This window comes from Lepisosteus oculatus, chromosome 15 (genome assembly GCF_040954835.1).
Source record: "Lepisosteus oculatus isolate fLepOcu1 chromosome 15, fLepOcu1.hap2, whole genome shotgun sequence".
Classification (NCBI taxonomy): domain Eukaryota; kingdom Metazoa; phylum Chordata; class Actinopteri; order Semionotiformes; family Lepisosteidae; genus Lepisosteus; species Lepisosteus oculatus.
The window spans coordinates 28,626,566-28,650,203 of NC_090710.1; the positions used below are offsets into that span (position 1 = coordinate 28,626,566).

General features: G+C 39.5%; 2 protein-coding genes across 2 annotated transcripts in view; both read right to left on the reverse strand.

Moving 5' to 3' along the window:
- The window catches only part of cd247 (CD247 molecule), a 34,481-nt gene extending 24,584 nt beyond the window's left edge, over positions 1-9,897 (reverse strand). The window contains exon 1 of the mRNA XM_015364042.2: positions 9,745-9,897. Coding sequence (XP_015219528.1) covers positions 9,745-9,802 — 58 coding nt within the window. The 5' untranslated portion in view covers positions 9,803-9,897. The remainder of the gene's footprint in view (positions 1-9,744) is intronic.
- Positions 9,898-17,676: 7,779 nt separating this feature from the next.
- creg1 (cellular repressor of E1A-stimulated genes 1) lies at positions 17,677-23,053 on the reverse strand. Its single transcript, XM_006639294.3, has 4 exons — positions 22,668-23,053; positions 20,616-20,735; positions 19,478-19,677; positions 17,677-19,174 (listed from the first exon to the last, which is right to left on the reverse strand). The coding sequence occupies exons 1-4, from the start codon at positions 22,935-22,937 to the stop codon at positions 19,156-19,158; spliced, it is 609 nt and encodes a 202-aa protein (XP_006639357.3). The 5' UTR covers positions 22,938-23,053; the 3' UTR covers positions 17,677-19,155.
- Positions 23,054-23,638: the final 585 nt, after the last annotated feature.

The window sequence follows — 23,638 nt, forward strand, 5'->3', positions numbered from 1 at the left end:
ATCTGAGGCTCAAAGGCTTGCCTTTAACCCACACATCTGTCCACCTCTCCCTGTACATTTCAAATGACGTGAGTTTTCTTTATCAAGCTCTTTTATCTCACACACAAAAAAAAGTCATGACGACAAAAGGGGGTTCTTTCTCAAGAAACTTAAACTGAACATGTTGGTACCGTTTGAATTAATGCTGTATTCTGCCATTCACACCGTTTGTGTATGTGAAACATGAGCATATAATTAAAATATATTACCGTTTTTGTGCACAACAGCTCAATGCAGTCATTTAGCTGACAAGGTCAAGAGAGAATGGAATGGGTTCTGTAGAAATAAAATCTCTAGTGAGGTGCTGTAAGTAACAGTGCACCATGGAGAGATTTGGTTTGTTTGCGGTTTTTTTTTGCCTTTTTGGTATATTTAAATTACAAATAATGAAGGACAACAACCATTTCCTGAAGAACAAAGCTTAAATCAATTGAAGCAAACGACCCCATTCAAATATGACACCCCAGTGGATTTTCGATGGGTATATTTCAAACAGTTTCAGCATGCCTTGAATGTACGTTGTGGAATAATGAGACGATCCGCATGGTTTTATTCTTCGCTGGCACAATCTCTCTTAATACTTCTCCAATTTATTGCGCCAAACTCTCCCTGCAAAGCACTTTTACAATGCGCCATTATGACCCGCCATTTCTTTTTCATCTTGTTTTTGCTTTTCAATAAAACGAGTTACTGTACGTCTTCCATCTGTTCTGCGGGCCCCTGTTTGAAAGCGAAGACGTACCGGAGTCCTGGACATTTTCGTATCGATGACATATTGTCAGATCCTAGACAAGCTGATTTGACAATCCGTTGAACAGGTCCACCGAAAGGGCAAACTATTTTTACTGGAGAAGAAGAAGGCTTAGTGCCTGCTAGCGCATTAAATATCTGCAGGTTTCTTGAAGACCGTGGTCCGTGGAGTGTGCAGTCTCGGAGGTATCAATGTGCAGCAAAGTGCGACGGAAAGGAACATCTTCCATCTTCAGTCGTCAAATCCCTCCTGATAAAGCACAGTTTAACTCCGCTGTTTATCAACGGAGTAGATCTATGCTAATGAAATGATAGAAATGTCACATTTAAGAAAACCTCAGTCCTCAAGAAGTCTGACTTATTAACGAAGCGCAAGCTGTGATATTCAGTAAAGACCGCAGCTTTTTATGAACACAGCACTGTAACAATGGAAAAATAATTCGCTTGTTGCCTTTACTCCGTCAAAGAGAGCTTTTGTATGTTTTGTCATGGGCTGAGACCACAGTTTTTTCTGTAAAAAAAAAAACCTCCCTAATTGAAATTAACTAGACTTGACACACTTATTTTGAACCAAAGAGGGCCGGGGGTTAATGGAGAATTCACTGTGAAAATGAAGACTGCATTTATATACAGGAACAAGTACAGGTTTATTCCATGCTGAAAAGAGAAGAAAAAAAATCAAAACGTTTCAGATGCGGAGCCTTCTTCGGGTGTGTCAAAACAGCATGTCTAGGTGTGTCAGACCCCCGAAGAAGGCTCCACAGCCGAAACATCGTGTTTTTCTTCTCTTTTCAGCACGGAATAAACCTAATACTGGTTCCTTTGCAGCCTACGCATGCTGACGCAGCTACCCACCTATATTTATATATAGCCTTTAATAAAGAAGTTTTGTTCGCAATAAATTGTATGCAATGATATAGAGTATGTATATATACAGTAGCCCTTTTTAATAAAACCTTCTTAAGGGTAATATATTAGTCAACAGACAGTTTACAGCAATTTTTGTAAAAGTCAAAAACGAGCGCTCAATAATTCAGAACTAAATGTTACTGTTACATTATAATTCATAAAAGTTGTTTTGACAGCGTACAACCTGACGTTTTGTGTTTCTTGAACTTCCAAAGAAAGAAGAACATAAGAACCTTAAGGCCCAAAACAGGTGGAACTATCACGGGGTTGTAGGTGTATCCCGAATATGATATTCCGAGTACAGGAGTCAGGAGGCTGCAGGGAGATGATGAGAAAGAAAACGGACACATTGCAATCCATTTTCTAATATTCCTCACTTTTCCCCTGTAGGGCTAGGAATCAAAAAAGGGAAAACATTAATATGGATATAAACTTTAAAAGACTGCGTATATACCACCAGTCCTTGCAAATATTTGGCTGTTTGTCTTATGATTCTTTAAGATGTAGCAACAAAGAAGTCTAAGGCCGAGATCTTTCCTCCTCTTTGTATCTCAGGACAAGTTTTTAATTCTGTCGCGTCCTGCTTCAAGTCAGTCCCTGCAGAGCGACAGTATCTGGCCCTCCGTGTGTGACGTACAGTACACAGAGATAACTGAACTGTGGTCTTGGTCTCTGTGCATACAGTATATGCTTCATTAGTAGGGGACTTTAGCAAGGGGCTTTTAAACAATATAGAAAAAAAACAGAGTCTGTGCTGTGGCGCTTGACTTCAGCTGTCGGTGTACTAGCTGCAAAATATTAAAGGACAAAATCCAGAAATAGCCAAGGAGCGATTTTAAAAGAGCATTTTTTTTTTCAATGCACACATGTACAGTACGGTTGCTTACTTCTGAGAGAGACGTTCACGTTGTATTTTGCCCCCAAATGTACTACACAATCGATAACATCCATGGTTTCTCACCCAACACGAACGCGTCGAGACTAGTGGTGCCGGCAGCACAACACACACACACACAAAACACTTCCTACACATCTGCTGTGAAAGGGGAAAAATAACAATACGCCGGGTTGCGGAATCCCCACATTCAATTAAAAACATTGTTGGTAAGGAGGCAGCAGCCAACTGACACTGCGTTTCTCCTGTGGCTCCGTTTCGACATGCTGCACATGCACATATTCCGTTCTCCTCTCACCAAAACACTGCATCATTTCTACAGAAATCAGTGACATCACAGCTAAAAAAACACTGTTATTCGCGAATCTGTCTTTCGATTCCAATGCACTAAGGTTTTCACCGCCTGCCTGGGCTTTCTCAGAAGCCTAACCCTGATAAGCACTGAGCAGGCCAGAGGAAAGAATGATAATCAGTGGGTTATAATTGTTTTCAGAAATTATAGTTTCTATGACTTGGTGTCCCCACCAAAAAGCACCAGCTTTTCTTAATGGAACAGCGAGAGCTCGCTCTGTCGTTTGCTCTAAACGTCGATTTAGCAGATAAAAATAAACACTTCCCGAAAACGTATGGTATAGAATACGTTCTGAAAAAAACAACTAAGATTTTTTTAAACGTTTTCAATCATTTTTTTTTCTAAAGCACGCTTTTGGTTAAGCAATGACTTATTCCCCATTTTGTGCTGTGTCTCTGTGTTAAAATGCGGATGGGGACTGAATGGGCTTTGTGTAGGGTCGGATTTATTTTTGTATTGTATTTTGATGTGATGTGCTTGGGGATGAAAAAAAAAAACTTGGATCATCCAAAAGTCCGTCTTCTTTTCTCCACTATTTACTCTCCAAGGAGACAGAGGAAGTCTTATGATATGGTAGGCCAATGACTGAAAAAATGCATAATTATTTTAAAAAATTCGGTCACTTGTGCAAAGCCCCTAACACCAGCCAGGGCTCTTAATAAAGGAAAAAACATGTTCTATTTCCATTCAAAAGGAGCAAATGTCCATATTATTCAATATTTACGTACATTATCTATGACAATTAGAAAAGCACTGGAGAACCTTTAGGGATGACATTTTCATACAGGAAGGGACTTTTTGCCCGTGCACTTTTGCAAGAAAACGTGCTATTCTCTGGTAGAAGCAATATCAGCCATGAAGAGACTAGCGGAGGATACCGTATCTTCACATGAAGTGAAGCCCTTTCTGTCCGTAAAAACGTAAGAAAGTTTACCAATGAGATGAAGCCATTTGGCTCATTTAGGTTCTTTGGTAGTTACACAAGTAAATTGATCCAAGAGTCTCACCCAGCTGTTTCTTGAAAGAAACCAGGGGACTGGCTTCAACAGCAATGGCTGGGCAGCTTGTTCCAGACCTCCGCAAATCTTTCAGTGAACAAGTGTCTCCCTTACTTGGTTTTAAACACATTTCCGCAGATTGTCCACCTGTGCCTTTTGGTTGGTGTTTACCCAAGATTGACTTGTCTGATTTTTATTTGTTAGAGAAGTCAAAATCACTCCTGCTTACTGGATGGAAACAAAAAGGGGCGGGTATGGTTGGGGTACACAATCTTAAAAATATGGCCTCTATAAATTCCTATTTCTTAGGGGGAATGTTAGGAGCGCGTCAGAACGTATCTGCCCTTTCCTGATCAGAGCATGGTTTAAGAAGGCCGTTCAAAAACAGACATAGGCTCTTCAATGATTTTATCATCTGTGGTACTATAACCCTCCATGAAATACTGAGGGAGCATAATAGTTCTTTTGAATTCCAGTTCATTCTTTATTCTAAACACGTCAAGAATGAACCTCCACATAAGTTACAGCTGGGAGGGATAACTGCATTGCTCTTGAAGTCTCAAATGTCCCTGAATTAGTTTTTTTTTAAAAACACCCAAAATAAAAAAAGTCTTGATGAGGTACTTTCCGTGGTTCAATTTTAATTCTTTAAGATTTTGAAGATTGACTGCTGTGCATCCTGTACTGGACAGCACTTTACAGTACCTGTGTCAGCTCAAGGGGCTCTTGATCATGGTTCTAGTCTTGCTTACAGTCTCAGTTGTCCTGGCTCTGCACTTAAAAATACTAGAGCATTTACAGCTTTCCCCTGCTTTTAATATTATGACACCTGTAATAAAGGCCTCTGTCATGCGGTATTCCACTCTAAACCTCTAGGTCTTCATGAGAATGTGCTGCTGTTTGATGTGAGGATATTTGATTTAAGATCTTTTGCCTATTTGAGAACTTGTGTCTTCTGCTTTTGAATGTAAGCGATCCCCGATGGCTGCTATCTTAACCTGTCATGTCAGGGTCCCCAGTACCTTGCTGACCGAAAAATATCTTCTCAAAGAACATCTTCTGTCAGTCATTTGGCATGTACGTCTATCTCGAAAAAAAAAAAAACGTTTTCAAAGCATAGCCATTTGACACACTAAATGATTTCTTTTGCCCATTCCACAAGCTCCTGTATGCGTGCTCTGCAGCGTGGGATAAACAGTGGGGAAAATGAAAAGGCTGAGTGGCTCAGTCTTAATGAAAGGTCCTACTAGTTTTAGTTTTTTTTCTTTGGGAAGGAAATGGATGTTCATCGACACAGTAGTTGTGAAAACACACCTATATACATATATATTACACGCCTATATATATTCCTTATAAGGCAATAACTTACAGCTATTATAAAGGGGGAAGGGAACACAGCTGTGGTGGAACTAAATCTAGATGTAGATGAATGTATAACAATTTCCTAAGCTGAAATAGTTGAAATACGATGCATTCAGCAGCTGCATTTGTGAATAAAGAGACCATTTACATTCATGATTCCTAGGGACGTCTTCTGATGTAGGTCTCTGTGTTTATGCTGCATGGTAATTAGCTTGGTGAAATTAAAAGAGAAGCAGGTGAAATTACAATATAGTTGCAGCTCGGAAGCCTGAGCACAGTGGAGTGGAGCTCCACGAGGACAGGGACAGCAAATGCTTCAAATTCATGTCTGCTTTTGGAAAATCTCGCTCATAATCCCATCAACAGCTAAATGGAGTGGCTTTCTGGCTCTCTGGTTCCATAATGCAATGTCAAACGTTGGGACGTTTTGCACTCAGTATGAGGTGGAACAGGCCCGAACATTTCCAAACTGGAAATCTCTTCCTTGCCTGTACAGACACAGGTTATATTCCCTGGCCCCCTGCAACCCAATTAGCTGTATTGTGTTTTTTAGAAAAGGTGATTTCTTTTAGATTATGCGTGGCAGACAGGTCTGCCTCTGTCCCTTGCGTTAGTGTGTGGTCTTATGGAATACTGTTGCGATAAAGGACAGAGGTCCAAATGCAACCTGGACACCGGAGGAACACAAGAGGACAGAAGAGCTGGAGAACAGTACAGGAAATGCATTAGGCTGCAGCAGTCAACAGCAGCCCCCTGGGAACTGTATCGAAACATTCTGATTGTATGGGTCATCGGCAGACAGTGAAAGTAAATCGCGCCTTGAAATCTGAGCAGTAAATGCATAATGAAGACAAATTAATGAACCATTGCAGTATAGGTGTCAAAATTCAGGAATTTTCTGTGCATACCATCGTTTTTTTAACATTGCTTTCTGGACCAGAAAAAAAAAAGTATAATTCATTTGTAAAATCAATCTTTCTCTAAAATGTTATGTCAGTGTGCAACTTTCTTGTCCTAAGGGGACCTAAACAGCCTTCTGCAGCGCCATCGATATTTTATAAAGCAATGCATACCTGAGTTGTTAATACCAGAACACCTCTAAGAACACCAGGTAATCCAGGAGCTGACTGGAAAACGTGAAATTACTCTGTTACGGATCCCTTTTGTCCATTCCACTGATGGCTGACATTTAAATGAAGTGGCGCTTGGTTATGTAAAATGATTACAGCAGCCAAGAAATGGATAGAGTGCTCATCTGAGAAGTATCCTTAAGAACTGACTGGCGAATGCATGAACCAAGAAACTTGGTAAACTCACAGAATGAATACAGACACATAACCTGAGTTTGATTTCTTTTCGATCTGGGCTTGAAGGACCATTTTGTTTTTGCTGCTGTTCTGCTCGGCGTCTCGGTTTCTCTTGGACAGCAAGGCCATATAACAGCAGGTTCTAGAGAACCGTGGACAGAGACTCTAGTGTCCTCTGGGGTCTGGGGTCACAATCTGCAAGTGGAAACTTTAACTGTGCACTCGAAAGTTTCTCACGCCCATCAGGGCCTGGCTATCCTACACATTTTCCAGGTCACACGATTGTCGAGACTAAGCCATTCACAATAAACAAGCAGGCTGTGTGGATACTTCAGTGTTTACGGAGAAGACATTGTTTTTGTTACAGGTCTTGAAAAGGAGTGTCTAGACAATGCTGAAAAATTCCATCACGTGGTAGCCCTCTGGTTCAGTGTTTAAGAATCGCCCTTTCCCTTATCTACAGCATGTGAATTCAATTAGCATTGATTATAATCACCCTAGGAATCTTACATTTGCATCTATGAATTGATGGATTTCTGATCTAAAAATATTTTAGTTACTTTTTGAATTAGGAATTCCGCACAGAGCTTTAATTGACTGTTCATTTCTAGCTGATGTTCTTTTCTGCAAAATGTGGAACTCGGAAAACAAACAGGCTCAATCCGAAACAATCCGAGTGAAGAGTTCTAGCCATAAACATAGAAGCAAGAGCAGCTATTAAGACGGGCACTTTGGCTACTCTTAGCCTCAGCCTTGGTCCTGAGCTGATTAATCAATGTCTTTTGAGATAAGTTACAGATGTGGTTTAACCCACTCGAACTCATTAACAAACTAGCATCGCGTCCAGCTCCTAACAGTTCTTAATTAAAAATGTAAAATAATAAAAAAACTCTTTGTTACCCAGACATTTCCTGAACACATAATGCAAGACAATGTTTCACTATACAGTCTATAATGAAACATTTCGATTCTATTTTATTGATCTTCGAAGTTGTTGCCTATTGTTTCAATCACAATTAAGCTCGGATCTATCACGGATCTAGCGAACATTTTTTTCCCCCTATCATTGATTCATCTTTTGGGATTCGTTCACAAGTTGGGGAATTATAACTGCTGTTCCTTGACTAGAATAACTCTCCCCAACTCTCTCACAGACTGAATTGTAAAGTGAAAAGGCCATCTTACAAATCTGCATACATAAGTCACACAAGTACACACACATATTCCAGTAACCTGTGCGGTGATGGTTTAAACAAAAGAAAAATAATGACCAAGTTGCTGCTCACGGAAAAATTCAAATATTTAATAAAATACGCCTCGAGAGAGGTGTCTCAGTTTTATTTTTGTTTCAGTGCAAAGACAGGATGACCATCGAATTATTTTTAGAAGGCAGGAGGTTGAGATTTAAAATGTTTTTAATGTCCCGATTTCTATAAAATAATCCGGACAAATGTCACAGAATAGGATAATACATGAATGTGACAACTATGATCTCATAATGTATTAATTCCTTGTATTGCATCTGCAGCAGACTGGGTTTGTGCCGAAATAATCAGAACCACTTTCCTCCTGTGACAAACTTTGAACAGATTCACAATTCATTCTTTTAACATAGATTGGACTGTCTTGCCTGCAAGGTAAAAAAAAAGGACAATTGTATCGTTACAAATGATTAATTTTACACTTTCACTGCAATTTACAATTTAAAGGATTCTGTCTTTCCCAGCTCAAGCTGCCATCCATTTTAAACCAAACCGAAAAACAACAGAAAAAACTTTTCTTACTGCATTCTGGAGCTGGGCGGACATTCACGGTCTGTCTTGATTCAGAAAGAGTTAGCCTGAGGAAGCATTTACTTACTGAGGTTCCTTGTTTCATTTCACTAGGTTTTAAACTTAAAAGGCTTCCATAAAAGCATTCCTGATTGGAAACGAACACAAAGTAAGCAGTTTCTATGTCAGTCAATGCTTCTGATATATGGAAACAGCAGATTCTCTTTCACCTTTTCAACCGTCACCATTTAAAATACTCATTGTTCTATTAATCAGTACCACAACAGCAAAAATCAGCGTATACTGTAGTGCTACAGTTATTGTTTCGATAGAATCTGCTTCAGATTTTAATTGAGAAACTGACACTTTTGTTCCTCCTTTTCAGCCATCATCTCTGATGCTGTAAAGTTGTTAGAAATGAGTACTGAGCATCTGTAAAACATAAGAATACTGCAACGGCCAACAGTTTCTTTAAAAAGTTCAGGAATTTCAGGAGAATGTCTAAAATTAAAATGATTGGTCTCTACTGCTGACCATCACAGGACAGGTTGACTGGCTCTTTTCTGTCTATTTACAGGCCTATGGGATATACAGCTATGCAGCGAAATCCATGTTATGTGAATTATATGATTGGATATTATATAGTCAAAGGCCTAAACCTTTGAAACTACTGCATCCGCAGTATACAAGACCAAAAAAAAAGAGAATAATTCATACATTTCAGGTACACACAGTCAAGTTAAATCCTAGGAAGAAGGAATGTCCAAATTCACCAAGAGCATAGTCAGCGCTATGTTTCTGAAGCAACGGTTGTAATTCAAACAATGAATTAAACAGTTAAAACATAATCACTAGAAAATAAGGCTTGTAGGTCCTGTTTTTAATGCAGCTTGACATTCAAGGAAAGGCCAACACCCTTTCCCATCTATAAAGCTACGAAATATATCGATTTATAAGAAGAAAATGGCCATCTTGTTCAAAGATGTAACCACCAATATCAGCAATCTTAAAATAAATGTTACTTTTACAAATGATGACCTTTTACAGCTTTTGAAGCCATGTTTTTTTTTTCAACGACGAAGCTGGGTATAAAATGGCACACACTGACTGTGACGTTCTTATTTTTCTGATGGGGACTGCATTTTTCTGAGCTTGTTAGACGACAGAATTGTTATAAACGATAGAATGATGATATATTTCAAAAATAACAAAGGAAATGTAAATAACCACGCTGTGATGGGAATACAACTGAGCCCACAGTGGAATTAACTATTTTCTTGCATGTAAATGTCTCAGTCCGAAAGAGTTACACATTATGGGCTTCGTCCAGCCTCCTGAAAGAGTAAAGGTCTCTCCTTACCTACAACTGGAAAAGCCGAGGCCAGAGATACCAGGGTACCGGTGCAGTGCAAATTCATTGTCCTCCTCGATTCGAAAAGGGATGGGATGTCAGAAATGTCTCCTGTTGCAGCAGCCGCATCAAGCGAGTGACACCTTCAGCCTCTGTGCTCCTCTGTCGGTGTGAGCAGGAAGTGGGTAGCTCTTGAGCACTGAGCTCTCCACCTGCAGCGTCAAGTCATGTAGGGGCTCAGAGCTGTTCTCAGCAACATGGCCGCCGGCTTGAAGGGCTTGGGTGCTCTCTGGCAATCTCCGAGGGAGTGTAGCTCCATGGGCTAGAAACGCAACACCTTCCCTGGTGCCCTGAGTGCCTACAGGTCAATAATCTTTTACTATTGTTCTTCATTTAAAAGGCCAGCTTTGGTATTGATGGTGACGCTCGAGAATGGGTTAAATCTACTGAACCGAAGGCATGAACATACAGTCTATTGGGCTCAAAGGGCATCTCACCAAGCCCTGTTACAGAAACCCTTGACAAGATATTAAACACAGTTATCTGACAAAAACCATCAATGAAACACTTTTCCACACATCATTTGACATGGGATGCAATGCTTATTGAATGACTACCATTATGTATCTGTTTAAAGAAAAAACAGAAGACAAAAATGAATTATATAGAAACTTCTATTCTCCCTTTGGAGTGTTTTGCTATCTACTTTAATCTTGATTAAAGCTTCAAGACGAAAAATACACATGATATTAACCTCTTTCCTACTAAGTGTTGCCAATACAGTACTTCTACTCATTTTGATATTCAGCATCGTTTTTTGCAACGTCAGTTGGTGCACTTAAAGGTCAGTAGTCAGTAGAGGTTACTTTGAGACCCTTTTTATGACCATCTCATAGAATGCAGAAAGCAGCACACCACATGGATTTTTTTCAGACCCTAAGCAAACCAGTTTGACCCACGCAGGCATTTGTTTTCTTGCAAATATATGTGAGACTTGAATTGCTCAAGTCCTGAGAAAGTTAATTTGGCGGAAGCATCAAACCATTTTGAAAGAAGCAACAGAAGACCACCCAGAACAAGTAGTGGTTTTTTGTTTTAGTTTTAGAGCATTTGAGACATCTTTTCTTTTAACTGTGGTTTTCAGTCACAAAATAAAACATCTATGTGAAACGTAGTGGGTGACTGTCACACAGGTCCATATTAAAACTTAACTCTAAAAAAGAAGATAAAATTGAAGCTACCTAAAAAAACGTATTACTTTCACAAATCTTCTTACAGATTCCACAGGCAACTGGAAAAGAGGTTCAATAATATCAAATGGAAAAGCCCAAGTCCTGATCTACTCCTCACTTTCTCATTGCTAAGCCTGGCAAACAATTAAGACTCATCTTTACAGAGTGCTTTTATGTAGAACGTGCCCATACGCTGAGTGCTTGATATTCAAGCCATTTTATTAGCAAAAGCAAGCTGTACATAGGGAGCTGTGCCCTCGCACGACTGAATTCATTAAACACCTGGAAAATCCAAACTTCTGCAAACAAAATTTTAAAAAGCAAGCACAGAATATTTACTGGCCATACAATTAAAAATTGATGGGATGTTGTGAATGGGAATCCTGTGTTCCAGTATGATACAAGGAGGGTAAAATAAAAATACAAAATACAAGGCAAGTATTGAAGATGTACAATAAAGTATGCATTTGTAAAAGCTGCTGTTTAAAATAAAAAGAAAAAATAAACATGCATTTATGTATGCATATTTATATGCATATGAACACACACATATACAGTATATATATGCATATCCTGTTTCATACTAGAAGATAACAAATATTAATTTTAAAGTCTGGAAAGCAATAATTTATATTATCAGATTACCAGATTTCTTTTTTTTAAAAGGTACAGTATGTATAATTGTTTGAGGATGTGGCTTACTTTATCTTTTCCTGTAGATTATTTTAAAAACTCAGTAAAAATGTTTGCAGGTTTGTAACTCTAAACAAAAGAAATTCAAAAAGTATGAAAGTCTTTTTGTTTAAGACTAAACATGCTGTTTTTGTACCATAACACTGCACTGAACTGTAACACTGACAACACTGTTTTTTTTTTTACTTGGAGGTCAACAAATCCTCCTAGAGTTGTTATACTAAATTTATTCTTCATAAAGTACCTCAGTAACTACAAATAGCTAAAAATACCCGCAAAGTATGTGTGTTAAAGAAAATACAAATATAAATTTGGTAAATGTAACTAAGCATACTTTTGTAATAAAAAGAGTTTTACACTTGAGTACCATTCATATCATAGAAACGCAAACAATGTCTATGTACAGTATTAAATGCAGTCATACAGTATTTCAAGAATAAATGAGGAATTAAGTCAATTAAATACAAAATTACTGAAGCTTGAAAGAATATTAATTCAAATAATGTTTATTGCATGACATCCAAGGTTAATAAAGTTCTAATTAAAAATGAATCATCGATCAGGTTAATAGAAACATCTGCAGGCAAATTTTAAGTGTGTCGTGTAGACCAGATCTTTCAATTAAAAATTTTACCCATATCTACTCTAAACTTATTTTTTAGCCAAGACTATCCTGATTAAAATTTAATATAATTGTTTGAAATAATTTATATATTTTCGCCCTTTAAAATCCAAATGCTAATCACGCATAGCAGTAACGCACAAATTAGTACATATTTGGAATCTAACTGTAGAAAATAAAGGCACAAAATGCAGGCTTTTTTCAGAGCAAATAATTAAGAGAAAGCTGCACATACTTTAGATAACCAGAGCGCTTAGGCAGAAAGACAGACACTGACAGAAGCAGGGCATCTTTGTAATAGTGTATTGTTTCAACACAAGTTGAAACGGGCTACTTTTTTACAAAAATATGACGGACTCTTATGATGACTTTAAAAAAAAAGCCTTGTTTTATTTTAGACATATTGCAATTTATCATTAGCATCAACCCTAAAAAAAGCTCACATTCAGAAGTTTTATGCTCGCCGTGAACGATATCGTACCAGGACTTAACATTGTCGAATACAGTAACATGGTTTATCTTAACGAACAAACAAACAGGTCTATGGATTTTCATAGCTTTACAACCGTCTATATTAAATAATAATTTAAATACACTACACAGACAGAAAATGTCATATTTTCCGCAAACAGGCAATTGATTCTTCAAAATTAAATTTGACAGATCACGATTTTCTTATCAGACGTGCGAGATGCACACAGTCAGCGAACTAAAGCTTTTACACAACATGCAACATCGATTTCCAGCAAGAAGAATTTTCTTTTTAAAGTAACGTTTACTTTCCATGTCAGTTGTTGTAGAAATACAAGGACCCACTTGCCCTCAATTAACAAAATAGCTTAGTCTTCTTTTGTCTTGAATTCTATTTTATACCTTGATCTATTAATCTATTACCTTTTGGACTTTGTATAGGGATGACAATTTTAAAACAGTACATACAGAAAGAGAACAGGAGAACCTTCACAACTAAACGTTTTTAGTTAATGGGTCTATAAACAGTTTGAAGCAGTTTTTTTCAGCAAATTGGAAATAATCAGCAAAGAATGAGCTCTCAATTCATTTGAACAAAAGTTCATTGCTATCAAAATGAATAATAAATGTGATTTGGAGGGCATGCACTGCAGACCTTAGAACAAATTCCAACTCATACGGGGTACTAAATCAGGGTACAGTATGTAATAAAGTAGGCCTAACACAGATTAAAACTCATTTGCAATAAAACTGATATTTAGCAATTAGGCAAACAATTGCATGTTTTGTCTTCAAGAGAGAGAGCCTGGCTCATCCCGGAATATACCCGTCTATCAGGCAAGATATTTTCAAGGCCTGGAGCTTTGTTTTCTCTCTCGTAAAGCAGAGGTTTGGTGTGTTATGACCTCTGAATTACTGTGCGTAGAGTTGCTCTTTGCTTGAGGACGAGTAACATTTTATTTCTGGTCACTGCTGTTCCGTCTGAGGCACCATGTCATCCATCTTGTCTCTTGTCTGTCTTCAGGGAGCTGTGTGCTCATGGAGGTATAGTGACACAGGTTTGGAGTGCACGAGCTCCTCAGTTATAAGGGCCTGGTTTGGTAGTAGAGGGTGTGCTACGCACACCGGTACACTCATCGTGTGTGTGTCTGCATGCTTTCAAGGTCTCCTGTAGGCGATATGCTCTAGGAGTGTATGTGCACTCTTTCATGTTTAAAGTACCCCTTTTTTCAGATTCGTACTGTTTTGCTAGTGGTGCACCAATTATCGGTGAACGATAGGTGACGAGGTGCTCGCTCTGTGGAGCTCTCTGGTGTTCCTGTTCCTTGCGGTCTCTGCTTTGGTTATTAGCAGTACAGAAGCATCGGTAACTCTGCAGCTGCTCATGGCTTTATTAGCTACAGTCCTGTGCTGCTGTCCAGCTTCTTTCAGGCTAGAACTGGTCCCTGGGGGTCTTGTGTCTGCTGCTTTTCATTCCAAACCTCGGTAGTCGGGTCAGCAATTGACTAAATTATATTCTAAAGATGTTTAGATCATTTTTCTTAAGGTTCTTTACAACTGATTATTCAAATGTTGACCTCCATGAGGGAACACACACTGTATGAGACACTTGGGAACCTGGTAGAAATTAATGCATGAACACAGGTGACTAAATAATTGGACCAATTATGCAACAGAGACTGAGCAGACCAAAACTAGAAAACACCACTACTCTTGATAATAGCAGGGAACCTAATGATTGTAGTGGATCTATTTTCTGACACTGTAGTTTCTTCTCTAATGGTTAATAGTATTTAATTATCATTGTTTAAGCTCTGGGTTGATGTTCAAGTATTTAGACAAAGTACACTAGTAACGTGTTAATATTTTCATTAAATACTATTTTAAAATAGTATTTATTCAAATATTTCATTGTACATAAGTAAGGCTAGCCATTTTTTATCTATGGGCAAAAATGTCACTCTAAAAAGTATCATTAAAAGACATGATGTAGATAGTACATCGTTAACCATATTTTATCAATAGTACTAAGATAAATTAGTTTTCCTGCTTAGTTTCCTGCAACATTAGCAGATACTTTAAAACCTGTGAACAGTACTGTACACTGTAAATTATGAGTAATAAGATACATCTATAACAACTTTATCATGTCAAAGCTGTCTCCTGTGAAACCTAACTTATTTACAAACATATGTGATGCATACATATGTTTGAGAGAGAAGGGAAGGAACAGATCTTTTATATTATGGCTGTATATACTGTATTACCCTGGGCATTCTCTGCTTCATGTATAGGTACATATGCATGGACTTCAAGGGACTCAAGATGCCATCTGTGATGTACTGTAATTCCAAATTAAAAGTAGGAGTTGCAGGTAAAACGTATGTCATTGGAATATCTTCTAGCATTGTTTTACCATTTCAAATTACCCTTGCACCCTAATCCAAGGTGATTACCTGTAAGAGAAACAGTACGTTATAAATGCAATTTAAATTTCATACAGAACATCCAGTCCTCTAAACAACCATCTCTCTTATTTAGCCTGAATGCAAACATGAGTGGCACAGTGGTGAGCACTGCTGACCTGCTGAGCTGGGGCCCTGGGATCACTTCCTGGAGGGCTGTCTGTGTGGAGTCTGTATGTTCTCCCCATGTTTGTGTGGGTTTCCTCCAAGCTCTCCAGTTTCCACCCACTCTCCCTAGACATACCGGCGGTGCAAGTGGCTTCTGGGAAAATCGGCCCTGGTGTGAGTGTGCGTCTGCCCCGCGAAGGAGGGGTGTCCCGTCTGAGATGAAGCCTGCCTTGCGCTTTCTGCTTGCCAGGACAGGTTCCAGGACAGCGGATTACTACTACCAGTGTCAAACATAAATCACTTAAACTCAGCAGGCTCGGGCACTGCTTTAAACAGAGGCTGTGGGCTAAAACTTTTGACAGGTCGAAAGACTGACTGCACTTTATCAGGAAGGAATACTGTGTAGTAAAACTAATCGACACCTGTTTTGTCGCATGACACATAAAGGCATTAGGAGCTGGCGTGGGGAGGAAATCAACTCATTTTCTCTGCCCTGAAAGCAGAATTTGAAACCGAAAGGCAGCTGCCCCACTCATCCGAAACCAGCAGATTAAAAAGGCACACAGAAGCACAGATCCTCCTGGTTCACCTCAGAGTTAAACCACCAGAGATGGCATTTTCACCCTGGAGCTCCCTTGCAAACAGCTCGCAGTGCTGGGGGCCACACAGGGGCTCTACACAGAGCAATTTAGGGACACTAAATTGTCAGGAGCAACGCCACATCCAAACACTCTTTATTCCTGCCAGCGTGAGGCTGAAATCATTGAACACACAAGCTCAGTTAATAGTTGAGTACAGCACCAGTGAAATTAATTTGGTACAGTCTGCTATCTGCTGAACTTGTGTGTTCAGATGCTCTGAGATAACAGGCTAGGCACAGGAAGTGATGGAGTGAAGCTTTTACCTTCAACCACAGCATCTACTCTGGAGTTTAAAGAGCACCACAGGTCAGTAAGACTGGCTGGCTAGAAACTGTCACAAAAACGGTACGTTTTCATGACTCTACTAGAATAAAAACAATTATCCAGTTTCTTGTCCCCCAGGACATGAATTTAAAGCAATCGGAGTCCAAATTGGCCTACACTGCAGTATCTTGATCTCTAATATGCTGTCAATTATGTTTTTAGCCTTTGAATTCAAATACCTTTTTTTCCCTACCGAGAAAAGCTTTCCAACAAGAGATTTGCGTCATTCACAGAATTATACACGATACATTCTCTCGTATGATATCAGAAAACAAAGACCAGCCCCTTCCACTGCATACCTTTATCAAGACAGGATCTGTTGACTGTGAACCGTTAGGCCACGCTGCCTCCAGTGAATGCTACACTTCAGCAAGTGTGGCATCAAAGACAGGAGGTGGCTGACTAATTTGACAGTGGGCTGGGACTTGTGGTGATCAAAGATCGACTGCCGACAATGAACTCAAAGGGTCCAGGCTTCCTTTTCTTCAAAGGATTCTAAACCCCATGAATATTCATTTCTCGCCAACCCTCCTTCATTCGGTTTACAGTGTTTCAGTTAAAGGTTGTTTAAAAAAGGTCCAGCTCTCAAGAATACTCAAGTCCGAGATGAAGCAGTAACCAGACTTCTGTTTCCACTTAAAAAAAAACTTTTCTGAAGAAAGGAAAACGTGCACGCTTGCAAGGTTAATTGTACATCAAACATTTGCGTGTTGTTAATAAAGCTTTTCAGAACTGGGAGAGTAAGCCTTTCACACTTTGGGAGACATGACAACTACACTACTGCCAAAGCATGATACAAGCTTTTTAGATATTCCTTAATTCATACTTCTTTAGTGTTTGCTCATACATGCATAAAGACCAGATTCCATTAGTTAGCTGTGCCAGCTGCTCTCTGCAGTCCTGTAAATACCTACCAACACTTAAACACCGACAGGCAAACTGACACTGATGGACCCCGTCTTTCACTCATATCGGTGTATCTAGGAACTGTTCTGCTGCTGTTAGGTAAAACTACAAAACTGCAAGATTACGCTTTACTGTATCACCTTTCTAATGTGGCCACAAACATAAAAGCAGAATCTGTCTTCAAGGACCGTCTTGATGTCTGCCGATTTTTTCGTATATCCGGAGAAGAAGATGAACATATGCAACATGCATTTTCAGTGTTTGCTAGGTGAAAGTTTGAACAGCATCAGGATTACGAGCTGGTGTGATATGAGGGGCTTTCTTGATGTTAAGTCCCTAAGTGTTGAAATTGATCGTAATCACGCCTGTGCTCCAGTTCTTATAAGGCACTAAGCAATATCCCCCACCTCAGAGTATCACCTGGTGGTTAAAAGCAAAAAACATTATAAAGAAGAAAAAGCACACAATGACAGTAAATGTTTAAAATATACAAATGACAAATTTTTATTTTCAGTATTTTTACAAAAATATGTGGAGTAATCATTGTGAAATATATCTTTGCTTTAGAAAAATCATCTTACATACAAATGCACTACACATCGAAGTCACAGACCACAAACTTGAATATAAAGCTTGAAAATGGAAAACTTTTCATAGAAAACAACATTTATAGATAACTTACTTAGCACCTGAAGCCAGTTATCTAGTTATTTGATCTCCTGAAAAAACATGGGAATGAATCAACATTCCAAGCAGTTTTTGTGTGGATTTGATAAATGTGACCTCAAGTCTGGGGTATGATACTGTAGCGCGTTCGGCGAGGAGAGAGACAGGGACTCTTGTGACAATATGAACACCTGATGTAACAAAGCCTTACAGCAACCTACTTGACCTAAAACTGCCCTGCATGAGATCTAAAATTATTGCTCTATATTCAGTACTTTGTCAGCAATTGCACGTTTTAGACAACATCTGCTACGTGACATCAGATTAGTTAAAGTAAGGACCTATAGAAGCTGAAAGACGTCTGTTTTATAATGTGGGCTGGGAGTGTGGGTGAGAATTTCAGAAAAGGTCTCTTTATTCAGAACGTGGGAAGCTTGACTGTATGGTTTGAAATATGACCGAAAAGAGAGACCTTGACATCAAAGAGAGAGTTTCTTTCATTCAAAATTAAAAAAAAACACTTTCCCTTTTCACAGCCGGAAATTATAGATATGTATCAAAAATGACTTCTCCGCAGTTTGTATAAAAGATAACCAAATCAGGACTAATTATACCGAGAGGCAAAATTAATCTTAAATGCAAAAAATCGGTATGGGAGAAACAGGCATTTGTTGCATTTTCAAGGCATCTCAGTATATATTATGAATTCGATCTAGTGAAAGCCGTTACTCTAGAGACACTCAATTTTATTTCGTGTAAATACACTACGGTAAATATTCAGAGCCATTTCTAAATCGTAAACACGTAAAGGGCTCCCTCTAGTGGTAAAATACAACATGAACGAAAAGGAAAGATACTGTACTAATCCAGTACAAGACTGCGTTTTAAGGAGACAGATCATTAGAACTTTGTGATTTTGCGGATTTTAAAACTTAATATTTAATATTACAGTTCAGTAATTTCTGCATAAACTGCATTATTAATGTAGCAATACAGAAAACACTGCTTTGATGATTAAAGAGTTGAAAGAGTAGAAAAGTTATTTCTCACCTAAGCATGTTGTTGAGTAATGTATTGTTAGCTAATATTATTATAATTTACTGCAATTCACTCACAAGCATCAATAGCAAAAAAGTATCATTAATTAATTTTAATCTGCAATCCTTTAACACATAATAAAATCATCAACTGTATTACTCAAAACACTTCTCATATATTAGTACACAATTACACAGTGCAGCCTTTAAAAATAGAAGGACTGACTCTTCTGTTCTCAATCCTTTGTAATCCTTTCAGAGCCATGTTGTTCTCCTAAAATAAAAGAAATTGAATGGGCATTCAAAACATATTGGAAAGATTTCTACCAGGATTGTACAGTAAAAAAGAATATTTCAGTTTTATCCAGTCTTAACACATTCTGCTCTACATACATCTTCAACAGCGTTTTCAATTTCCAACATTTATCATCTCTTTCGAAACTGAATACTCTCTCTCCTTGCAAACAAAGCCATGAGAAATGTGGTCACTTTATTGCTCCTCAAAATTCCCTCACACTATGGAGGAAAAGTGTAAACAATCAAGATCTGTAAATCCAGTTTAAAAAAAAAAACTTACAGCCCAGGCGTTTTGTATGGCTTGGCACTGAAATACTCCTCAGGAGTGCAAGTTTTGATTCCTCCAAAGTAATCCAGCACCCAGACTTTCGTGATGTTCATCTTGGCAAAAAACCACCCGTGGTCTGGGGGCCAGTCCATCATCTCCGGGTGACGGCTGAACAGGGCCTGCTTAGCAACCAGGGCCTCTGTGTCGTTCACCTACACCACAGGAGAACAGCTTTCCATCACAGTTACCTCTGTGCAGCTACCTAAGGGCTGAGCCACATCTAGGTATCCTTACCCCCACCACAGCTCTTCGGGGTGAAAATTAATTCAAACATCTTTTTTCTCAAACGAATAAGAATGTTGTTGACAAAAAAAAACATACTGTTGACCTGCGTTTATGTTGTTCATAAGAAGGCTTTTTGGGGACTCTATGTCACTGAGTGTTGTACTCCAATTAACATTTAGAGGGGAACTGCAGTCCCAAATTCTGAGATGAGTTATTAAATCTCAGTAACAAAATAAATGCATCGACGTTACAGAATTAATACATTTCGAACTGGGCAGAAAAATTGTGAACTTTGTGAAAGTTCCCACGAATTGTGACGCAAGGTGGCCCTTCCTGCTCACTAGTCTACGTGATGACTGATGTACTGTGATGCACGAGACAGGTTGTGCAGCACACGTTTCACTGCAGAAATGTTCCAACGTGATCTGCGTGCAGAGCCCACAAGCAAACAGAATTTGTCACCACAACGGTCTCAAAATTGAAAGCAATATTTCTATTGGATTAAAAGAAATGTTTTCACAAGCCTGTTTGGTTACAAGGTAATAGGGCCGATTCACGTCACCAGACGTTTTGCTGCCTCGTTCTGAATCGCAGAACCTGGCGCTGTGCAAACCTGGAAATGTTGTCTACTGCACCATGTAAATTGGAGGTTTTACAAGTTACAGGGTACAATGTACTTTCACTGTGGGTTCTTTCTAACCCCCGAAATATAAAAATAGTGTTGCGGTTCCCCTTGAATAAAAAGAGGATACTTCTACCCACTTGTCCCCAGTCATGAATAACACCCCTGGGCCTCTGCTCTGCGGGGTGAGACAGCAGAACGGGAGGCTGGCTGGTCAGGAGGAGAGATGGCGCATGAGTGTACCTCCACCACGGACCCAGACAAGATGATGTGAGCGCACAGCGGGCTCTGGGGGTCGTAGCCCTGGCTCTTGCAGTACTCGGTCTGGGCCAGGGACATGGAGAGGGAGGCCGTGGGGTTCGCCTGCAGCACAATGAAACAAGCGTTAGGGGCTCCCCCCATCCCGGCCCTCTTGAACCCCGTGTCTACAGGCGTTTATTCCAAATGTGCTCTTGGTTTTTTAACGGGAGCCCAAATTTCCACTTATACCCTCTTACACTTATATACACATATCAATTCTACAACTTATACTATACAGTATCGTTGTGTAATAGAAGGGGCTTATTTCTTTCCAAAACACACTAAGGAAGGGTTTTCTGATCAGATTATTTCAACCACAGGCACAATTATACTATAAAACTCCAGAACAAGGGAGTGCCATGCCCCACGTTGGGCAGTGAATAACACTGCCTCTACTGTATATCATAAACAAAATAACAAGAAACATCTTTATCACTTAACATATTCATTATGTTTCTAAAAGCATTTGACAGGGAAAGCTGCACAGTCCGAGTTTGCAGGAGTCACACACTGTATAAGAACAAAAGCCAGAAACCCATTTCAATCAAGACGCCGACAGCTTTGCTAAATGATGAACGTTTCCTTGCTGTCGTCGGTCAATCAAGAATTCGAGATAAGACAGGGTAGTAACATGAACACCTGTGCACAGGCATTAGAAGCAAGCCACAGATAACAGTAAGCTCACAATGAGGTAATTAAACTACTTCATTAAAACATGAACACAAGCTAGGGCATAAATACAATGGACAAAAGGTTACGTAGATTTCAGAACTGTTTCCCTGTTGCCAAGGTATTTGTAGACCATTAGGAAATGTTTTCTGTTGGCAAGCATGGTCACTGTGCGTTACACACAAGCCAAGGAAGGGTGCTTACCTCAGAGCACCTTCCAATCTCAGTTTAACTATTGTCTTGACCACCTAACTGCTCGCCTGCGCACTGACAGACCCTGGGCTGTCAGCTCACTATATGAGTATACCACAGCACCAGCCCCCTCTGTGCAATTGGTACGGTGCCACTTGCCTTATGCCAGCTCAATAGGCTGACACTTTGAAACCATGATGTGATATGTGCCTGTCTGGTTGTATAGTAAGCAGTAGGTCTGAATGATGTAGACCGTATTCTTAAGATGGTACAGGAAAGGAACTCTATACAACACATATATACTAGAAGAAAAGAAACGCATCAGGCTCCACAACGGAAACGATGTGTTTCTTTTCTTCTCTTTTCAGCAGGGAATAAACCTTTACTTGTTCCTGTGCAGCCTATGCATGCTGACACAGCGACCTACTTCAACTACATATTTACTAGGTTTACTCTTACAAAGGTATCATAATATGGACATTCTGCAATAAAGCCCTATTACTTTACTGCATCAGTCACACAAGTAATAAAGACATTTAGGCCTGGGTGGGATATTTTCGCTCATGTTGTCATTAAAGACAGTCAGCGCTTTTACTTCCGTAAGAGAGAAGTGAAAAAAGTCAAGTCTGAAACATCTAATCAAGTCATTAAAAAAAAACAACAACTCATCGTTCATCACATGCTTTGGTGGAAAACTGCTTGCTCACTGGTAAGGAGAGCAAACAGAAGTCAGTTAAAAAAACAGCTGAGTCATTTAAGATATTTGCGCAGTTCCTTTTATCTCACATTGCCAGGAGATTCGGTTCAGTTTTACACCTCCTTTACTAGGGTAAATGAGCTATACTCTCCCTGTTCAGTACATGCAAAACTATCCCAAATATGATTTTCCAATTCATACCGAATCGTAAAGGTAATAAAGTGCAGAGTTTACATCTTATGCGTCCTATCTAGACGGCAAATATTTATACAAAAGGTACTAGACCTACTAACAAAAATGTAGTCAGACAAATAAGAAAGAAGCGAAGGAGATTCAGATCATGAACATGTGATTATCATTTCAGCCTGCACAGTGAAGTCACTCCGGCTACACCTCATTTAAACCACAGGACAGTGAACGCGTTAGACGAGCGTTACCTGCAGATCCTGCACGGAGATCTCCATGCGCGTCAGGTACATGTAAGGGACGCCTGTGCCGCTGCCGGGCGGCCCGTCGCTGACCGAGAACACGTTGGAGAACGGCTGCCCCTTCACCGGGTCGTGAGATGAGATGGTGGCCATCGACGCCCAGTCGCAGTTATGGGCGATAAACCGGGCCACGGCGGCGACATCGTCGTGGGGGGGGATGCTGCGAGCAGCGCACAGGAAGAGCAGGAACACGATTACCCATTTCCCCAGCGGTGTCATGTTGTCCCCCCTTCTCACTCCGCTGGCGCTGGAGAAAGTTGACGTGAATCTGGCCTCGGCTTTGCCCGGTGGGCTGGCTGTTTATCGGTCGCGGTCACATGACCGCCTGGGCTGCGGTCACATGACCGGGACAGCGGCCCGTGCCGTCGGGAGTCGCGAGAGCTGGAGAAATAATAAAATTGTTATCATTATCAATGCGGACTTATTTCTGACATCTGGCGACAAAAGCCACAGAACATGATTTTGTTTTTTTTAATTTTTCGTTTTTAATTTGTGGCTTTCCTTTTCGTCATCCTACCGAAAGTATAAAAACGCCCTTTTTTAAAAAAACAAAAAATATCAGAATAATTAGTACGAGAAAGTATCTGGCAACTGTTCTAAACTCGGTCCAAACGAATACAAAAACATTTCCCTCATGCATGCTAATCCCCGATATGTGCCTCTAGAATACGCCTGTCCTGAGACATACATAAAACGGTGCAGATGGTACACTAGGAAAGTGATTGTCCATACAATAAGCGAATTTGACAATTTTACAACTGTAACTGATGGGAGTTTTTATCCGCTCTCTTCATGTTTCACTTTAAAAAACAAACCCAACGTTATTCACTCGAGAGACATACAATTTCAGTTTCTAACTCACTCATCAAAAAAATCTAGTTTATTTCTTCGGTTTTAGGTTCGCTCTTTTGTTTATATTG

What these genes read in the sequence shown, in the direction of transcription:
- creg1 (XM_006639294.3), bottom strand. Translation starts at nt 22,937, where the DNA reads ATGACACCGCTGGGGAAATGGGTAATCGTGTTCCTGCTCTTCCTGTGC. An exon ending in TCTCCGTGCAGGATCTGCAG is followed by an intron (nt 20,736 to 22,667) that starts GTAACGCTCGTC and finishes ATTGTGCTGCAG; the next exon opens with GCGAACCCCACGGCCTCCCT. An exon ending in TGTCTGGGTCCGTGGTGGAG is followed by an intron (nt 19,678 to 20,615) that starts GTACACTCATGC and finishes CCTGTGGTGTAG; the next exon opens with GTGAACGACACAGAGGCCCT.